The following is an 18,594-nucleotide window of genomic DNA, read 5'->3' on the forward strand; positions in this document are numbered from 1 at the left end:
ACTTTTTAGCCAATTTTGCAGCACATCATAACATGGTACTTAACAAATGCTAAATGTTACCATGTTAACTTTTTTTTAGCCAATTTGGTAGCTAAACACCTTAAATGTATTTAACATGGTACTTGACACACGCTAACTGATAGCATGCTAACTTTTTTAGCCAATTTGGTAGCCAAACACCTTCAATTTATTTAACATGGTACTTGACACATGCTAACTGATAGCATGCTAACTTTTTTAGCCAATTTGGTAGCTAAACAACTTAAATGTATTTAACATGGTACTTGACACATGCTAACTGTTAGCATGCTAACTTTTTTAGCCGTATGCCTCAGAGTCAGATAACCTGGTCCTTGACACATGCTAACTTTTTTGCCAATTTTGCAGATCATCATAACATGGTACTTAACAAATGCTAAATGTTAGCATGTTAACTTTTTTAGCCAATTTGGTAGCTAAACACCTTAAATGTATTTAACATGGTACTTGACACATGCTAACTGTTAGCATGCTAACTTTTTTAGCCGTATGCCTCAGAGTCAGATAACCTGGTCCTTGACACATGCTAACATTTTAGCCAATTTTGCAGCACATCATAACATGGTACTTGACAAATGCTAAATGTTTGAATGTTAACTTTTTTTTTAGCTCTGTGCCTCAGTCATATAACTTGGTACTTGAAACATTCTAACTAGTTTAGCTATTTTTTTATGTGTATGCCTCCGTTTTTTTGGCGCATTCTGTTAGCATTTCTGCTTACCATGAATTGATTAACGTGGACCCCGACTTAAACAAGTTGAAAAACTTATTCGGGTGTTACCATTTAGTGGTCAATTGTACGGAATATGTACTGTACTGTGCAATCTACTAATAAAAGCTTCAATCAATCAATCAATGCTCGGCTTAGCGAACACCAAGATCGCCCCCTTGTGGTACAAAATTATAGCAGTAAATACTGTCAAATGCTCCGATCTTTTTAAAATGTTGGCCACGTTCACACTGCAGGGTCGGATGTCCAATTTGGACTTTTTCTTTTGGTCAAATTCGATATTTTTAAATTCCATTTACATTACCAAAAAAAATTGCGAGAAATATAGATCAGCTTATAATAAACTTTATAAAAAAATAACTTTATAAACAATGTTTTTCAAAGTGCATCAATTTCCCTGAAAGGCTGAAATCAGAAAAAAATTCCATATTTGTAAATTATGACATTTTTTTGGGCAACTTGAACCATTTAATAAATAAATAATAAATAAATGATAAATGGGTTGTACTTGTATAGAGCTTTTCTACCTTCAAGGTACTCAAAAGCGCTTTGACACTACTTCCACATTTACCCATTCACACACACATTCACACACTGATGGAGGATAATACTGAAAAATAAAGAAATAAACTCAATACATTACAATGTAATCAGCAACATTTAATTCAGAAGCACGACATAAAAAATTTTGACCCACAAAACATAAATGAAAAAAACTTTCCCCCCCAAAAAAACTCCGGATAAGACTTTTCCTTGCGACAGCCACCGAGCTTCACTGTGAAACAGCAGTTTGAAGTTCAGCTGCCATCGCCTCACCGACAGCAGAGAAGACTTTTGTTTTTAGTGGTCTGACCTTTAAAAAATGGACTGTCAGTCATTACCCCAACTAATTCAGAGGAAAGGTGCATTGATGTTAGTGCTTGTGTGTGCATTAGGTGAGGCCTTCTTGATGAGTGCCCAAAGTCCTTTTCTAATCCCTGCCATGGTCTGAGTTTATTTCTAACATGCATGCATACAACATGATACATCGCAATTTCCAGTTTCTCTACTCAACATGTTTGAAAAGGAGTAGGAAAAAGCAGAGCTTATTTAATCCTACCGTTTTTCCTGGACATAAGACAGACATTCCTCACTGAAGCTGACAAGCTAACCACAAACAGTAGTGACAGCTGACGTTGAATAAAAAGAGCAGAGGAGGCACATTGTCTTTCTGTACACTTTTATTGTCAGCACTCCACACAGGCACTACACGCCATTGTGCACCGATCACTTTTTGCTCTCTTCCTCCTTGGACAAGTTCTTGATGATCTCCTCCTTCTTGGCCAGGAGGCGTTCCTCTCGGCGCTTGCGGGCCTCCTTGGTCTTGGTGCGGCGAGCCTCAGCCTGGTCACTGAGGGGACGCAGAGACAAAACCCGTCAAAATCCAACACCTTGCGATCATGACAGCAACGTCAGAAGTCAGGCTTCAAACTTACGACAGGAGCTTCTTGCGAGCTTTGTCGGCCTTCAGCTTGTGGATGTGCTCCATGAGGATGCGCTTGTTCTTGAACACGTTACCTTTGGCCTTCAGGTAGAGGCTGTGGTACCTAAACACAACACCCACATCGGTTTTCCTCTATTCTAAATCTGCCGCTTGAAAGCCATGGACCTACATGTGCCTGTCGATCTTCTTGGACTCCCTGTAGCGACGCAGCAGGCGACGCAGGATCCTCATACGGCGCATCCAACACAGCTTCACGGGCATACGGGCGTTGGCCGTACCCTTTCTCTTACCTGGACACAAGCAGTGGGAAAAAGCTCAGCATGGTCGCGGTCACTTTCAATGTTGGTTTAGTTACACGACAAGCGTACCGACGCCCGTGTGTCTTCCCTTGCGACGAGCCAGGGTGTTCTTGCGGCAGCGGGCCCTGGAGTGCACCGTGACGGGCTTGCGGATGATGAGACCATCCTTGACCAGTTTGCGGACCTGCTGGCCTGAGAAGCACAGAGAGGAAGATGAGATGCTTTCTACTGAAGAACAGAAAATAACTCGATGTAAGCCTCCATATACCTTATATCTCAAACTTTGTTCACAGAGTACCACCTCAGAAAACATTCTGCTCTCCAAGTATCACCAACATTTCAATACAGTAGCATAGTAGTCTTAAATATTAACTGACCTGTTCCACCTGCTGCCCTCTGGGAGGCGCTACAGGTGCATTAAAACCAAAACAAACAGGCTAAAGAACAGCTTCTTCCCCAGGGCCATAACCATCCTGAACGGACTGCCCCATTGTCCCTCATAACTGCCTTCTCTTCAGTGCAATAAACCATTCCACCAACCACCCTGTTTTTTTTTCATGTATATATTCATTTCACCCTATAATCATTGCACTTCTATATTTTTACACATTGTTTTTCTAGCATGCACACATCGCACTGTATGGAATGGCCTCAATCTCGTTACCCTGCGTAATGACAATAAAGCTGATTCTGATTCTAATTACAAACAATGCAGGTTATATTTAACAAGTATAATTCATATTTTTGACCGCTGTGACACTGAATATTTTAATCAAGTGATTCTTTGGCATACCACTAGACGGAGCCAGCGTCCACACTTTGAGAATCACTACATTATTCAACACATGGGCCAAAAATGGACCTTCAGAGGGTCCATTTGTGTTTGTGATTAAAATTCAATTAATTGTGCGGCATTGCTGTCAACTCTCATCGGCAATCCGGCACTGGAAGACGTCCGTGTACAACCAAAACAACTCCTATTGTTCCACTACGGTGAAGCAGCCCATAGAAGACACCAGCAAATACTACACATCAATTCATAAAATTACTTAAGTTGCTTATTTTGTACAATATTTACCTAAAATGTTGGTTTTCTTTTAAAAAGGCATGTTATCTTAAAATGATGCTATTTTAGGGGGATCAAGACGGCACAATTAAATTACATTTTTGAGTTAGGAGTAGGGCTGCAACTAACAACTAATTTGATAATCGATGAATCTGTCTATTACTTCAATTAATAATCGGATAAAAGAGACAAACTACATTTCTATCCTTTCCAGTATTTTATTGGGAAAAAAAACAGCATACTGGCACCATACTTATTTTGATTATTGTTTCTCAGCTGTTTGTAAATGTTGCAGTTTATCCATCCATCCATTTCCTACCGCTTATTCCCTTTTGGGGTCACGGGGGGCGCTGGAGCCTATCTCAGCTACAATCGGGCGGAAGGCGGGGTACACCCTGGACAAGTCGCCACCTCATCGCAGGGCCAACACAGATAGACAGACAACATTCACACTCACATCCACACACTAGGGCCAATTTAGTGTTGCCAATCAACTTATCCCCAGGTGCATGTCTTTGGAAGTGGGAGGAAGCTGGAGTACCCGGAGGGAACCCACGCAGTCACAGGGAGAACATGCAAACTCCACACAGAAAGATCCCGAGCCCGGGATTGAACCCAAGACTACTCAGGACCTTCGTATTGTGAGGCAGATGCACTAACCCCTCTGCCACCGTGAAGCCCATGTTGCAGTTTATAAAAAAATAAAATAAAAAAGTAGCCTCTGCGCATAGCATAGATCAGTGGTTCTCAATTGGGGGTACTTAAAGGTATGCTAAGGGGTACGTGAGATTTTTTTTTAAATATTCTAAAAATAGCAACAATTCAAAAATCCTTTATAAATATAAATAAAAACCTATCTTTTTTTTCAAATAATTCAAGAAAGACCACTACAAATGAGCAATATTTTGCACTGTTATACAATTTAATGAATCAGAAAGTGATGACAGTGCTGTATTTTACTTCTTTATCTCTTTTTTTCCAACCAAAAATGCTTTGCTCTGATTAGGGAGTACTTGAATTAAAAAAAAATTCACAGGGGGTACATCACTGAAAAAAGGTTGAGAACCACTGGCATAGATCCAACGAATCGATGACTAAATTAATCGCCAACTATTTTTATAATCGATTTAATGGATTAGTTGTTACAGCCCTAGTTAGGAGCGCCAATTCAGCGCATTAAGTAAAGTACCACTAGGGCTAGGCAATATGGCAAAATATTATCACTATTATTTTTTAAATATCATCCAATCTCAATCATCACATTTGTTTTATTAAAGCGGATTGTCCCGTGCAGGATTACACAGAGTACCACATCCCTAATGTTTACTCCTGCAGTATCTTGTAAGACATTTCCACCAGGTTTGAGATAATATATGCCAACAGCTGACAACTGTCATTTTGTTCAAATCTATAATTGTGCCTACGAGAAGTGAAACAGTACAGGTAACCCACGCTACAACCTGTATCTGGTTTTAGGGGCACGGTTTGCTGCTTAAAACAAATAACTTTTTATTCTTGTCAAAATTATTTTGTTGTCTTGCTTGTCACCACAAACATTCTTCAGTAAACAAACTATAATTGGTGTAGTGAATACAATAGACTTTTATTTCCAGTTAACATTTACTAACCAACACTTCCAAATGGTAAATTATTTGTATTCATCAATGCTTCTCACCAGTGCTTAGGCAAACAGTGAGCAGTGACCCACATTGTGGAGTTCTGTATTTCATATTGAATGAAAATACATGAAAGTGCAGTTTGAATTCAAGCTATTGTAAAATATAATCAAGTCAAAACAAGTTTAAGGATTATTTCAGGAACAAAATGTTTTTTTATAATCCACAAACAAAAAGAACTAAGTGTATACAGTTTTTTTTTGAGTACATGCTGTATCAGAGGAGTGGACTCTTTGCAGACAAAAAAAGTCTGATCAAAATTACTCAGATATAAAAATGCCTTTTCTGATTAAATTAGTGGGTGTGTTGATTCTTCCAGTCAGGACCAATACAGTCACAGACGTTCTGTGAGTGCCTGCAAGTCCGCGTTCAGGGCAGGATTACTGGTGAGCTCCAACGGTTGTGTCATGCTCCCAGTGCCACCCACACTGGTTAAAATGTAAATTAGATAATAATGGGTTTCATTATGTAAAGCACTTTGAGTCGCTAGAGAAAAGAGCTATGAAAATATAATTCACTTCACATTAAGTCCCTGCACCTTTTAAATGTTGTGCTTTAACTTCTATGCTGGTGTAAGTCATATGTCTTTATTGTGTTCTTCTGGGCAGCACTTTCAGCTGTGTAGGGAGAAGAGGCACAGCTGGAAGAACATTCATTACGTGGTGAGGAAACTGAGTTTTGCGGAGGTGGAACAAGGTGGTCGCGCTTAGACACTTTCATGCAAACGTACACAAACACACAGGATCACAGCCAATAAAGGTGGATTGTTCCGTGCAGGATTATACCAAGCATGGTTGCTTCATACTGTTTACTACTGCGGTAACTTCTAACAAATTTCCACCATGTTTTATCGAGGAAATATGTGATCAAACTCAAATTAATCACGATCAACGACCACGATCATATAATCGTCAAGCCTTAAGTGCCACTGTGTGATTTGTGCGGATATCAAATCAGATCAATAATGTATCGGCTAATGCTTGAGGCTACAATTTTAGGAAACTCCTAACTTTGACTACGGTGAAACACAGGAGCAGAGTAGAAAGCTAATAGATCCTCCCACAGAGTTAAAATATTTGAATGCATTTTGGCTTTGCAGTCAAGGAAAATTAGGTAGAAAACGTAATACAGTTTGCAATATTGCCAGACGGCGATCATCTACTAGTAGTGTTGTCCCGATACCTATATTTTGGTTCCAGCACCAAAATTATTACAATACTTTTCTAAATAAAGGGGACCACAAAAAATTGCATTATTGGCTTTATTTTAACAAAAAAATCTTACAGTACATTAAACATATGTTTCTTCTTGCAAGTTTGTCATTAAATAAAATAGTGAACATACAAGACAACTTGTCTTTTAGTAGTACCGTATTTTCCGCACCATAAGGCGCCCTGGGTTAAAAGCCGCGCCTTCAATGAACAGCATATTTCAAAACTTTGTCCACCTATAAGCCACCCGGTGTTGTAAGCCGCATCTAACTGCGCTAAAGGAATGTCAAAAAAAACAGTCAAATAGGTCAGTCAAACTTTAATAATATATTAAAAACCAGCGTTCTAACAACTCTGTTCACTCCCAAAATGTACGCAAATGTGCAATCACAAACATAGTAAAATTCAAAATAGTGCAGAGCAATAGCAACATAATGTTGCTCGAACGTTAATGTCACAACACACAAAATAAACATAGCGCTCACTTTCTGAAGTTATTCTTCATTCATAAATCCCTCGAATTATTCTCCTTCGTTGTCCGAATTGAAAAGTTGGGCGAATGTGGGATCCAAAATGTCGTCTGGCGCTGTCTCCCTGTCTTAGTGAAGGTGTGTTCGCCTTCTGTCATCCACTGTTCCCACGCAGTTAGCAGTCTAGCTTCGAATGCCCTGTTGACACCAATATCTAGCGGCTGGAGGTCTTTTGTCAATCCACCCGGAATGACGGCGAGTATTGAATTAAGCGCGTAAGCGTGTCTCTTAATGTGATGTTATGAGCTAGCAAATATAACAACTACACTACCCAGCATGCAACGATAGTGACGAGCATGCGCGGTAGCCCTGAGAAGCGTTGTATGCTGGGAGTTAGAATGTGGTTATTATGAGCACGCTGTGAGTAAACGTTGAGAACTCAGTTAACACGCCTCGTCTGCATTATTTATAATTAGACAGACAACACACTTAATAGGAGCCATTTTGGGGTCTTTACATAAACACACAAATGGAAATGAAACGTCACATATCCCAGCATGCACCGCGCGCTTCTTCTACGGGGAAAAAAGATGGCGGCTGTTTACCGAAGTTGCGAGACCGAAACTTTATGAAAATGAATCTTAATATTTATCCATATATAAAGCGCACCGTCAGCTTTTGAGAAAATTTGTGGTTTTTAGGTGCGCCTTATAGTGCGGAAAATACGGTAAGTAAGCAAACAAAGGCTCCTAATTTAGTATGCTGACATATGCAGTAACATATTGTGTCATTATCCATTCTACTATTTTGTCAAATTTTTTAAGGACAAGTGGTAGAAAATTAATTCTTAATCTACTTGTTCATTTACCGTTATTATCTGCTTACTTTCTCTTTTAACATGTTCTATCTACACTTCTGTTAAAATGAAATCATTTACTCTTCTGTTTGGATGCTTTACATTAGTTTTGGATGATACCACAAATTTAGGTATCAATCCGATACAAAGTAGTTACAGGATCATACATTGGTCATATTCAAAGTCCTCATGTGTCCAGGGACATATTTCCTCAGTTTATAAACATAGTATATATATTTTTTTTAAACGAAAGATGTTGTGATGCCAAAAAATAGACGTAATCATAGTAGTATTGACTATATACGCTCTTGTACTTGGTACCATTACAGTGGATGTTAGGTGTCGATCCACCAATGGCGTTTGTTTACATTTTGACGTCGGTGAGCTACGGTGTCTAGTGAAGCATGTTTAGCTATTCCTCGTCCTGCAGGGATGATACTTGTAAGAAACGTACTTTATTTGTTGCCATGGAGACGAGGATTAGTGATTTAGAAGTAGCTAAAACATTGCCGACAGCGGATGGACGTTAGCCACTCGCTAGCTAGCCATGTCTGAAAGCTCCTCTTCCTGAGGGCGTTTCAGTGTTATAGCTTCACCTTTGTCAATTTTTAAGCCAAAATGCGTCCGTTCTCCCTTTTCTGCCTACACACTGTGTCTGCTAGTAAGTACTCCGTGATTGTGCACTACCGACTCCTCTGCTTGTAAAACCAGCAATGACACGACGCGCGCGGGGCGGGTTAATTTTCAGAGGCGGTATAGTACCAAATACAATTCATTAGTATCGCTATACTATACTAATACAGGTATACCGTACAACCCTATCTACTAGTCCAGAAATACAAGCAACACGAGCAGTCACTTGATGTAAGCCAGGCCAAACATCAGTTTGTGAGGCATTCCAATCAAGTTTCTCAGGACAGTATGTATTTCAGCATCAGGGTTGTATTTACTGTAACATAAGTAGCACTTATTTTCCATTAATTGCCCATTCATATTTGTACACCTTACTGCAATAATATTGCACTGTAGCCCAAAAAAACGTGACGACGTACTGTGAGATTTTCATCATTGAATTCCTAATATCGACTGGGAAGACTTTCAATTTGAGCTTAATATAGTCTCTACTCAAATGTATTAAAATACCCCATGACTTTTGGACATCCATGTCCTTTTAAATTTGTAAGTAATAGAGCAGGGGTGTCAAACGTACGACTCGGGGGCCGGATCAGACTTGCGTACAGGTTTTATCCGGCCAGCGGGATGAGTTTGCTAAGTACGAAAATTACCCTGAAATTTTTGAATGAAAGAAACTGCTGTTCTAAATGTGTCCAACGGATGTCGCAATAGCAATTCTTTGTAGATAATGCTACATATGTACAAAATAAACCACATGATAGTGTGGTTTATTTAATGCATCTCTATCCTCCTTCAAAACCGCAGTAAAAGAACACCACCAGGCAACTACAACCCTAGACTAACACCCTCCCCCCACCACCACATCCCACCTCCCCGGATTGTAAATAATCAAATGTACATACTTGTTCTTATGCGTTGAGCTCATTATGTTCACTGCTCGCTGTACATATCCTACCAAGTCAGACCGACACTGTTTCAATGTCCATTTCTCAGATGATACAATTGTTGATGACTGAAGTGCTGATATCAACCAAACCTAACCCTCCCGCCCCAACCCTCTCCACATCCCAGCCCCCGGATTATAAATAATTCAATGTATATACTCTGATGATGAACTTGTGTGATGACGATTATGCTGATAGTATATATTTGTACCATGAATTGATTAACGTAGACCCCGACTTAAACTAAGTTGAAAAACTTATTCGGGTGTTACCATTTAGTGGTCAATTGTACGGAATATGTACTGTGCAATCTACTAATAAAAGTTTCAATCAATCAATAGTACATCAGTCGAGGAAAATGATCAAACTACATAAATAACATCCTGTAATTTGATTGTGATATTATTTTATCTTGATAGATTGAAAATGAACACCAACGAGTTGACTGATTATCACAATGTATTCAGAAAATATCAATAACGACAAATAAAGATAGAATACCGTATTTTTCAGACTATAAGTCGCAGTTTTTTTCCCCATAGTTTGGCCGGGGGTGCGACTTATACCCAGGAGCAACTTATGTGTGAAATTATTAACACATTACCTTAAAATATCAATATTTAGCTCATTCACGTAAGAGACTAGACGTATAAGATTTCATGGGATTTAGCGATTAGGAGTGACAGATTGTTTGGTAAACATATAGCATGTTCTATATGTTATAGTTATTTGAATGACTCTTACCATAATATGTTACGTTAACATACCAGGCACATTCTCAGTTGTATGTTGAAGAGGTTCATTTAGCCTACTAATGTGTATTTATAAATGGTTGATTTATATAGGCTGGTAAGGTCAAGTTTTGTACCTGACAAGTTATAAGACTGTCAACAGGGACGAAAGAGCCTACCAACTATCCCACACCTGGGACACAGTCCTGCAGGGCTGCCCCCGGCCGTTTGGTAGACAGCCAGACGACGGGGCGCCCCACCCTACCCCTGGCGCACACCAGGGGAGACCGCCATCCCACCACTTCAGGTGGGATGGAACAATCCATATAACACGTCACAGATGACGTCACGCCGAAACTTGTCAGGTACAAAACTTTACCTCACTAGCCTATATAAATCAACCATTTGTAAATACGTTCTCAGTTGGTTATTTATGCGTCATATAACGTACACTTATTCGGCCTGTTGTTCACTATTCTTTATTTTAAATGGCCTTTCAAATGTCTATTCTTGGTGTTGGATTTTATCAAATAAATTTCCCCCAAAAATGTGACATATGTTTTTTTCCTTCTTTGTTATGCATTTTCGGCCGGTGCGATTTATAATCCGAAAAGTACGGTACATAAATAACATCCTGTAATTTGATTGTGATATTTTTTTTATCTTGATGGATTGAAAACACCATTGAGTTGACTGATGAACAGGCCGGTGCGACTTATACTCCAAAAGATACGGTATATCTTTATTTGTCTTTATTTATACGTTATACTGATAGATAGTAATTTATTGAAGGAATCAATAAAGTACTATCTATCTATCTATTATCACATAATTTATTCAGAAAACATAAATAACGTCTGTGAGCTACAGTGTGTAGTGAAGCATGTTTAGCTATTCCTCGTCCTGCAGGGATGGTACTTGTAAGAAACTTTATTTGTTGCCATGGAGACGAGGATTAGTGATTTAGAAGTAGCTAAAACATTGCTTTATAAAGCAAACATTGCTTTATAAAGCAGTACTTTAGTGAAGGAATCAATAAAGTACTATCTATCTATTATCACATAATTTATTCAGAAACTACAAATATCGACAAATAAAGATATACTGTATTTTTCGGAGTATAAGTCGCACTGGCCGAAAATGCATAATAAAGAAGGAAAAAAAGCATAAGTCACATTTTTGGGGGAAATGTATTTGATAAAACCCAACACCAAGAATAGACATTTGAAAGGCAATTTAAAATAAATAAAGAATAGTAAACAACAGGCTGAATAAGTGTAAGTTTAATGACGCATAAATAACCAACTGAGAACGTGCCTGGTATGTTCCATCCATCCATTTTCTACCGCTTATTCCCTTTGGGGTCGCGGGGGGCGCTGGAGCCTATCTCAGCTACAAGTAAGAGTCATTCAAATAACTATAACATATAGAACATGCAATACGTTCACCAAACAATCTGTCACTCCTAATCGCTAAATAATATTAAATCTTATACGTCTAGTCCAGTGGTTCTTAACCTGGGTTCGATCGAACCCTAGGGGTTCGGTGAGTCGGGCTCAGGGGTTTGGTGGAGGTCGAAACACACCAGACTCATTGTGTAAATAAAAACTTCTCCCCATCGGCGTATTACGGATATGACAACAGCAGAAGTCACACTGATTTGCAGGTGTGTAATTTGTTGTGAGTTTATGCACTGTGTTGGTTTTGTTCTTTGAACAAGGTGATGTTCATGCACGGTTCAGTTTGTGCACCAGTAAAAAAACATGGTAATACTTTAGTATGGGGAACATATTCACCATTAATTAGTTGCTTATTAACATGCAAATTAGTGACATATTGGCTCTTAACTAGTCATTAAGTACTTATTAATGCCTTATTTGGCATGGCCTAATTATAACCCTAACCCTCTAAGCCTGGCCCTAACCCTCTAACCCTAACCAAATAACTCTAAATTAAGTCTTTGTTACTTAGAATATGTTCCCCATACTAAAGTGTTACCAAAAACATAACTTTGCCTTGAATTTGAAAAAAAAAATTTCACTAAAGAAGGGTTCGGTGAATGCGCATATGAAACTGGTGGGGTTCGGTACCTCCAACAAGGTTAAGAACCATTGGTCTAGTCTCTTACACGAATGAGCTAAATAATATTTGATATTTTACGGTAATGTGTTAATAATTTCACACATAAGTCGCTCCTGAGTAAAAGTCGCACCCCCGGCCAAACTATGAAACAAAAAAGTGACTTATAGTCCGAAAAATACGGTACTCAGCAAATATAAGTAATGACAAATAAAGATATAATAATATGAACCGCAACATCCATCCATCCATCCATTTACTACCGCTTGTCCCTTTAGGCAGTGGTTCTCAAATGGGGGTACGCGTACCCCCAGGGGTACACGTACCCCTGGGGGTACTTGAAGGTAATGTCAAGGGGTACGTGAGATTTTTAAAAAATATTCTAAAAATAGCAACAATTCAAAAATCCTTTATAAATATATTTATTGAATAATACTTCAACAAAATATGAATGCAAGTTCATAAACTGAACATCAAATCAAGTAGGCTATTCCATTCATTACAATGCAACAATGCAATATTCAGTGTTGACAGCTAGATTTTTTGTGGACATGTTCCATAAATATTGATGTTAAAGATTTCTTTTTTTGTGAAGAAATGTTTAGAATTAAGTTCATGAATCCAGATGGGTCTCTATTACAATCCCCAAAGAGGGCACTTTAAGTTGATGATTACTTCTATGTGTAGAAATCTTTATTTATAGTTGAATCACTTGTTCAACAAGTTTTTAGTTATTTTTATATCTTTTTTTCCAAATAGTTCAAGAAAGACCACTACAAATGAGCAATATTTTAAAGTTAAAAGTTAAAGTTAAAGTACCAATGATTGTCACACACACACTAGGTGTGGCGAAATTATTCTCTGCATTTGACCCATCACCCTTGATCACCCCCTGGGAGGTGAGGGGAGCAGTGGGCAGCAGCGGTGGCTGCGCCCGGGAATCATTTTGGTGATTTAACCCCCAATTCCAACCCTTGATGCTGAGTGCCAAGCAGGGAGGTAATGGGTCCCATTTTTATAGTCTTTGGTATGACTCGGCCGGGATTTGAACTCCCAACCTACCGATCTCAGGACGGACACTCTAACCACTAGGCCACTGTTATACAATTTACTAAATCAGAAACTGACGACATAGTGCTGTATTTTACTTCTTTATCTCTTTTTTTCAACCAAAAATGCTTTGCTTTGATTAGGGGGTACTTGAATTAAAACCTTTTTTACAGGGGGTACATCACTGAAAAAAGGTTGAGAACCACTGCCTTTAGGGGTCGCGAGCATGTAAGTGTAAAAAAACCCAACAACATTATGATTTGTACAATTTCAGAATGTGCTTGTTCTATTTTTAAAAAAAAGAAAACAATCTGAAGTCGTCTTTATTTTTAAGTTATCGTGCCACGATTTTATCAATGCGGCCCACTTGGGGGTAGATTTTGCTCCATGTGGCCCCCCCATCTAAAATGAGTTTGACACCCATGTAATATACTTATCAGCATAATTAAATCAAGTTAAATTGCCTTGGCCAACTTACGAGAGTTAGCATTGGCGATCTCGTTGGTCTCATTGGGGTCCAACCAGACTTTCTTCTTGCCGCAGCGCAACACGCTGGAGGCCAGCCTCTTCTGGAGCCTGAGCATGCTTGCAACACACAAAATAAACGTTTAGTTACATAGTGCCTATCTGAAGATAAACAATAATAACTTGACATGTAGCTGTTTAATTATAAGAGCCCCCCCCCCCCCACATGTTTAGCGGCTAACTCGCTAGCCGGGGTGACAACATGGCGGCTAGCTGGGCTACATCGTGTGACGTGACGCTGCGTTACAAAGTCATTGCCGGATTTTGGAAGAAAGCCGGCACTCGGTAATAACGGAGCGCCGCACTTTACCGTTCAATTGGAGGATTTTGACGTGTGAAATGAGTATTTGGGCAGTTAAATTAGTGCTTTTTGCTCCGCTATCGACGGCGGTCCTACCTCATGGCTGCTTCTTCAACGGGAAAAGGAAAGGCTCGTGCCACAGGCGGGAAGATACCAATATGGAGGAGAGTCCATCTTGGCTCACGAGAAAAACTTCATTAAAACTTGAAGAACGTTTGCTTTTATTGATGCCATGAACACAATATTTTGTAGAATTTATCATCCAGGTGGATACATTCATTTATTTTGGGTATGTTGTGTGTTTTTAGTTTACTATCTTTGAGGCCCTCCCCTTCTTAGCGTAATGGTATCGACCAGATCCGTCGCGATGCATTACTGGTGACAAAGAGATGCAGTCTGCTTTTTTACCGCTAGAGGGCAAACATGTAAGCCAGATATTGAATGCAAATACTTAGTGATTTTACACAGTTCATCAAATGGACGTTAATTTGTGTCTTTATTACGGAATGTTTTTTTTTACTATTTTGCATTTACATTTTGTGAACTGATTTTTTATTTTTTTTTTACATACAATTATGCTGATAATTTCATTGGAATAAAGATTGTGAGCAAAATATGTGTTTTTAAAAATAATTTTTTTTAAATACTGTTTTGAAATTCAGTGTGTACGCAGTTTAAAAATTCGGTGTAAAAAAAAAATATGTGCAGAAACCTTCACTGCATAAATATTCGTTGCTTCAAAACTCACATTATTAGCTGGTTGTGAGACAGGATTGATTGCTTCAGTTTTAATTTACCGGAAGTAATTATTGACTTTCGAAGCAACAAACACTTTTTTTTTATACACTTAATTTTAAAACAGTGAATATTTCTAGACCGGATTTTTACACAATAATTTATATACACTAAATTGTTTTCCCCTCTGAATTTTTATACACTTAATTTTAAAACACTGAATTCTTCTGGACTGGATTTTTACACAATAATTTATATACACAGATTTTATTCCACACTGAATTTTTATACACTTTTTTTTTTTAAACTGAATTTTTATACACTTAATTTTAAAACACTGAATTTTTCTAGACTGGATTTTTACACAATAATTTATATACACAGATTTTATTCCCCTCTGAAGTTTTATACACTTATTTTTTTTAAACTGAATTTTTCAGACTGAATTTTTATACACTTAATTTTAAAACACTGAATTTTATTAGACTGGATTTTTACACAATAATGTATATACACTGATTTTTTTCCCCTCTGAATTTTTATACACTGAATTTTTCTAGACTGGATTTTTACACAATAATTTATATACACAGATGTTATTCCCCTCTGAATTTTTATACACTTATTTTTTTTTAAACTGAATTTTTCAGACTGAATTTTTATACACTTAATTTTAAAACACTGCATTTTATTAGACTGGATTTTTACACAATAATTTATATACACTGATTTTTTTCCCCTCTGAATTTTCATACAAAAATTTTTTTAAAACGGAATTTTTCAGACTGAATTTTCATACACATCATTTTAAAACACTTATTTTTTTTTTTAGACTGAATTTTTACACAATGATTTTGTATATACTAATTTTTTCCCCGCACTTATTTAGATACTCTGAATTGTTCTACATTGAATTTTAAAACACAGAATTTTTATACACTGTATTTTTTTCCACTGAATTTTTACACAATGAATTTGTATACCGGTACACTGATTTTTTCCCCCCACACTTATTCAGTTACTCTGAATTGTTCTACATTGAATTTTAAAACACATAATTTTTATACATTTAATTTTAAAACACTGAATTTCATTACACTGGATTTTTACACAATAATTTATATACACCGATTTTTTCCACCTCTGAATTTTTATACACTTATTTTTAAAAAACGGAATTATTCAGACTGAATTTTCATACACATAATTTTAAAACACTGATTATTTTTTTTAACTGAATTTTTACACAATGAATTTGTATACACTGATTTTTTTTTCAGCACTTATTTCACACTAATGTAATGCTTACTTAGCATGTTAGCCCGGTCAATGACTCTGAATTGTTCTACATTGAATTTTAAAATACAGAATTTGTATACACTGTATTTTTTGCACTGAATTTTTACACAATGAATTTGTATACACTGATTTTTCCCCCCGCACTTATTTAGTTACTCTGAATTGTTCTACATTGAATTTTAAAACACATAATTTTTATACACTGTATTCTTTTGCACTGAATTTTTACACACACAAAGATTTAACCCAATATTTTTTTATTCAATGAAATTGACAGCATAATTTGATGTAAAAAAAAAAATAAAATCAGCACATAAAATTAAAAAAATTCAGCCATCCAAAAAAAGCTTTCATAATAAAAAACAAATTAACCTCCAGAAGAGTACTTATTTATTTGTGTGTGTGTCCGTGTCCCCCCAATGGCATTTGTGCAACTTTTACAATGCAGGAGTTGAATATACTGATAATTACTTTTTTATTTTCATCATCATAGTAGGGAACATTAGTTTTGGTTTCCCAAACCTATGGGACAAATAACAGACTATACACATACAAGATCCACATTATGCTGTATTGTTGTTGCATAGTCTTTAGCAGCAGCAGCAGCAGCAGTCAGTCACCATGGCAACAGTGCACGCTGGCAGTGTGGGTCTATGTGTGCAGTCCTTCACCCCAGGTAACCGGGAAGATCATATCTGCCAAGATTAAAGGGAAAAGTCCTCGAGCAGACGAACCGACATTTGTTCTTCCTCCCCAGAGGAGACGCTGCCAACAGAATGAAACAAGGTTTGGCCATGTCAACTAGTTTTTTTCATATGATATTGTCTGATGGAGGCAAAAAGATGCACTAGGAAAATAAAATTACTGGCTGTCGCAACTGTAACATTTAAGTGGAATTTAGCCTCCAGGGCAGCAGATGGCGCTAGTCTAAAAAAAAAAGCGATATATATATATATATATATATATATATATATATATATATATATATATATACAGGTAAAAGCCAGTAAATTAGAATATTTTGAAAAACTTGATTTATTTCAGTAATTGCATTCAAAAGGTGTAACTTGTACATTATATTTATTCATTGCACACAGACTGATGCGTTCAAATGTTTATTTCATTTAATTTTGATGATTTGAAGTGGCAACAAATGAAAATCCAAAATTCCGTGTGTCACAAAATTAGAATATTACTTAAGGCTAATACAAAAAAGGGATTTTTAGAAATGTTGGCCAACTGAAAAGTATGAAAATGAAAAATATGAGCATGTACAATACTCAATACTTGGTTGGAGCTCCTTTTGCCTCAATTACTGCGTTAATGCGGCGTGGCATGGAGTCGATGAGTTTCTGGCACTGCTCAGGTGTTATGAGAGCCCAGGTTGCTCTGATAGTGGCCTTCAACTCTTCTGCGTTTTTGGGTCTGGCATTCTGCATCTTCCTTTTCACAATACCCCACAGATTTTCTATGGGGCTAAGGTCAGGGGAGTTGGCGGGCCAATTTAGAACAGAAATACCATGGTCCGTAAACCAGGCACGGGTAGATTTTGCGCTGTGTGCAGGCGCCAAGTCCTGTTGGAACTTGAAATCTCCATCTCCATAGAGCAGGTCAGCAGCAGGAAGCATGAAGTGCTCTAAATCTTGCTGGTAGACGGCTGCGTTGACCCTGGATCTCAGGAAACAGAGTGGACCGACACCAGCAGATGACATGGCACCCCAAACCATCACCCAACCATGCAAATTTTGCATTTCCTTTGGAAATCGAGGTCCCAGAGTCTGGAGGAAGACAGGAGAGGCACAGGATCCACGTTGCCTGAAGTCTAGTGTAAAGTTTCCACCATCAGTGATGGTTTGGGGTGCCATGTCATCTGCTGGTGTCGGTCCACTCTGTTTCCTGAGATCCAGGGTCAATGCAGCCGTCTACCAGCAAGTTTTAGAGCACTTCATGCTTCCTGCTGCTGACCTGCTCTATGGAGATGGAGATTTCAAGTTCCAACAGGACTTGGCGCCTGCACACAGCGCAAAATCTACCCGTGCCTGGTTTACGGACCATGGTATTTTTGTTCTAAATTGGCCCGCCAACTCCCCTGACCTTAGCCCCATAGAAAATCTGTGGGGTATTGTGAAAAGGAAGATGCAGAATGCCAGACCCAAAAACGCAGAAGAGTTGAAGGCCACTATCAGAGCAACCTGGGCTCTCATAACACCTGAGCAGTGCCAGAAACTCATCGACTCCATGCCACGCCGCATTAACGCAGTAATTGAGGCAAAAGGAGCTCCAACCAAGTATTGAGTATTGTACATGCTCATATTTTTCATTTTCATACTTTTCAGTTGGCCAACATTTCTAAAAATCCCTTTTTTGTATTAGCCTTAAGTAATATTCTAATTTTGTGACACACAGAATTTTGGATTTTCATTTGTTGCCACTTCAAATCATCAAAATTAAATGAAATAAACAT

The 18,594-nt window shown here is 37.9% G+C and overlaps 1 protein-coding gene across 1 annotated transcript; it reads right to left on the bottom strand.

Annotated features, from left to right (window-relative positions):
• Positions 1 to 1,971: 1,971 nt before the first annotated feature.
• Positions 1,972 to 14,250, bottom strand: rpl19 (ribosomal protein L19). The gene is made up of 6 exons (XM_061981913.2): positions 14,193 to 14,250; positions 13,749 to 13,855; positions 2,621 to 2,743; positions 2,422 to 2,542; positions 2,245 to 2,355; positions 1,972 to 2,159 (listed from the first exon to the last, which is right to left on the bottom strand). The coding sequence occupies exons 1-6, from the start codon at positions 14,195 to 14,197 to the stop codon at positions 2,036 to 2,038; spliced, it is 591 nt and encodes a 196-aa protein (XP_061837897.1). The 5' UTR covers positions 14,198 to 14,250; the 3' UTR covers positions 1,972 to 2,035.
• Positions 14,251 to 18,594: the final 4,344 nt, after the last annotated feature.

This window comes from Nerophis lumbriciformis, linkage group LG24, assembly GCF_033978685.3.
Source record: "Nerophis lumbriciformis linkage group LG24, RoL_Nlum_v2.1, whole genome shotgun sequence".
Lineage (NCBI taxonomy): Eukaryota > Metazoa > Chordata > Actinopteri > Syngnathiformes > Syngnathidae > Nerophis > Nerophis lumbriciformis.

What these genes read in the sequence shown, in the direction of transcription:
- rpl19 (XM_061981913.2), bottom strand. An exon ending in GATCGCCAATGCTAACTCTC is followed by an intron (nt 2,744 to 13,748) that starts GTAAGTTGGCCA and finishes TGTGCTTCTCAG; the next exon opens with GCCAGCAGGTCCGCAAACTG. An exon ending in AAGAAGATCGACAGGCACAT is followed by an intron (nt 2,356 to 2,421) that starts GTAGGTCCATGG and finishes TGTTGTGTTTAG; the next exon opens with GTACCACAGCCTCTACCTGA.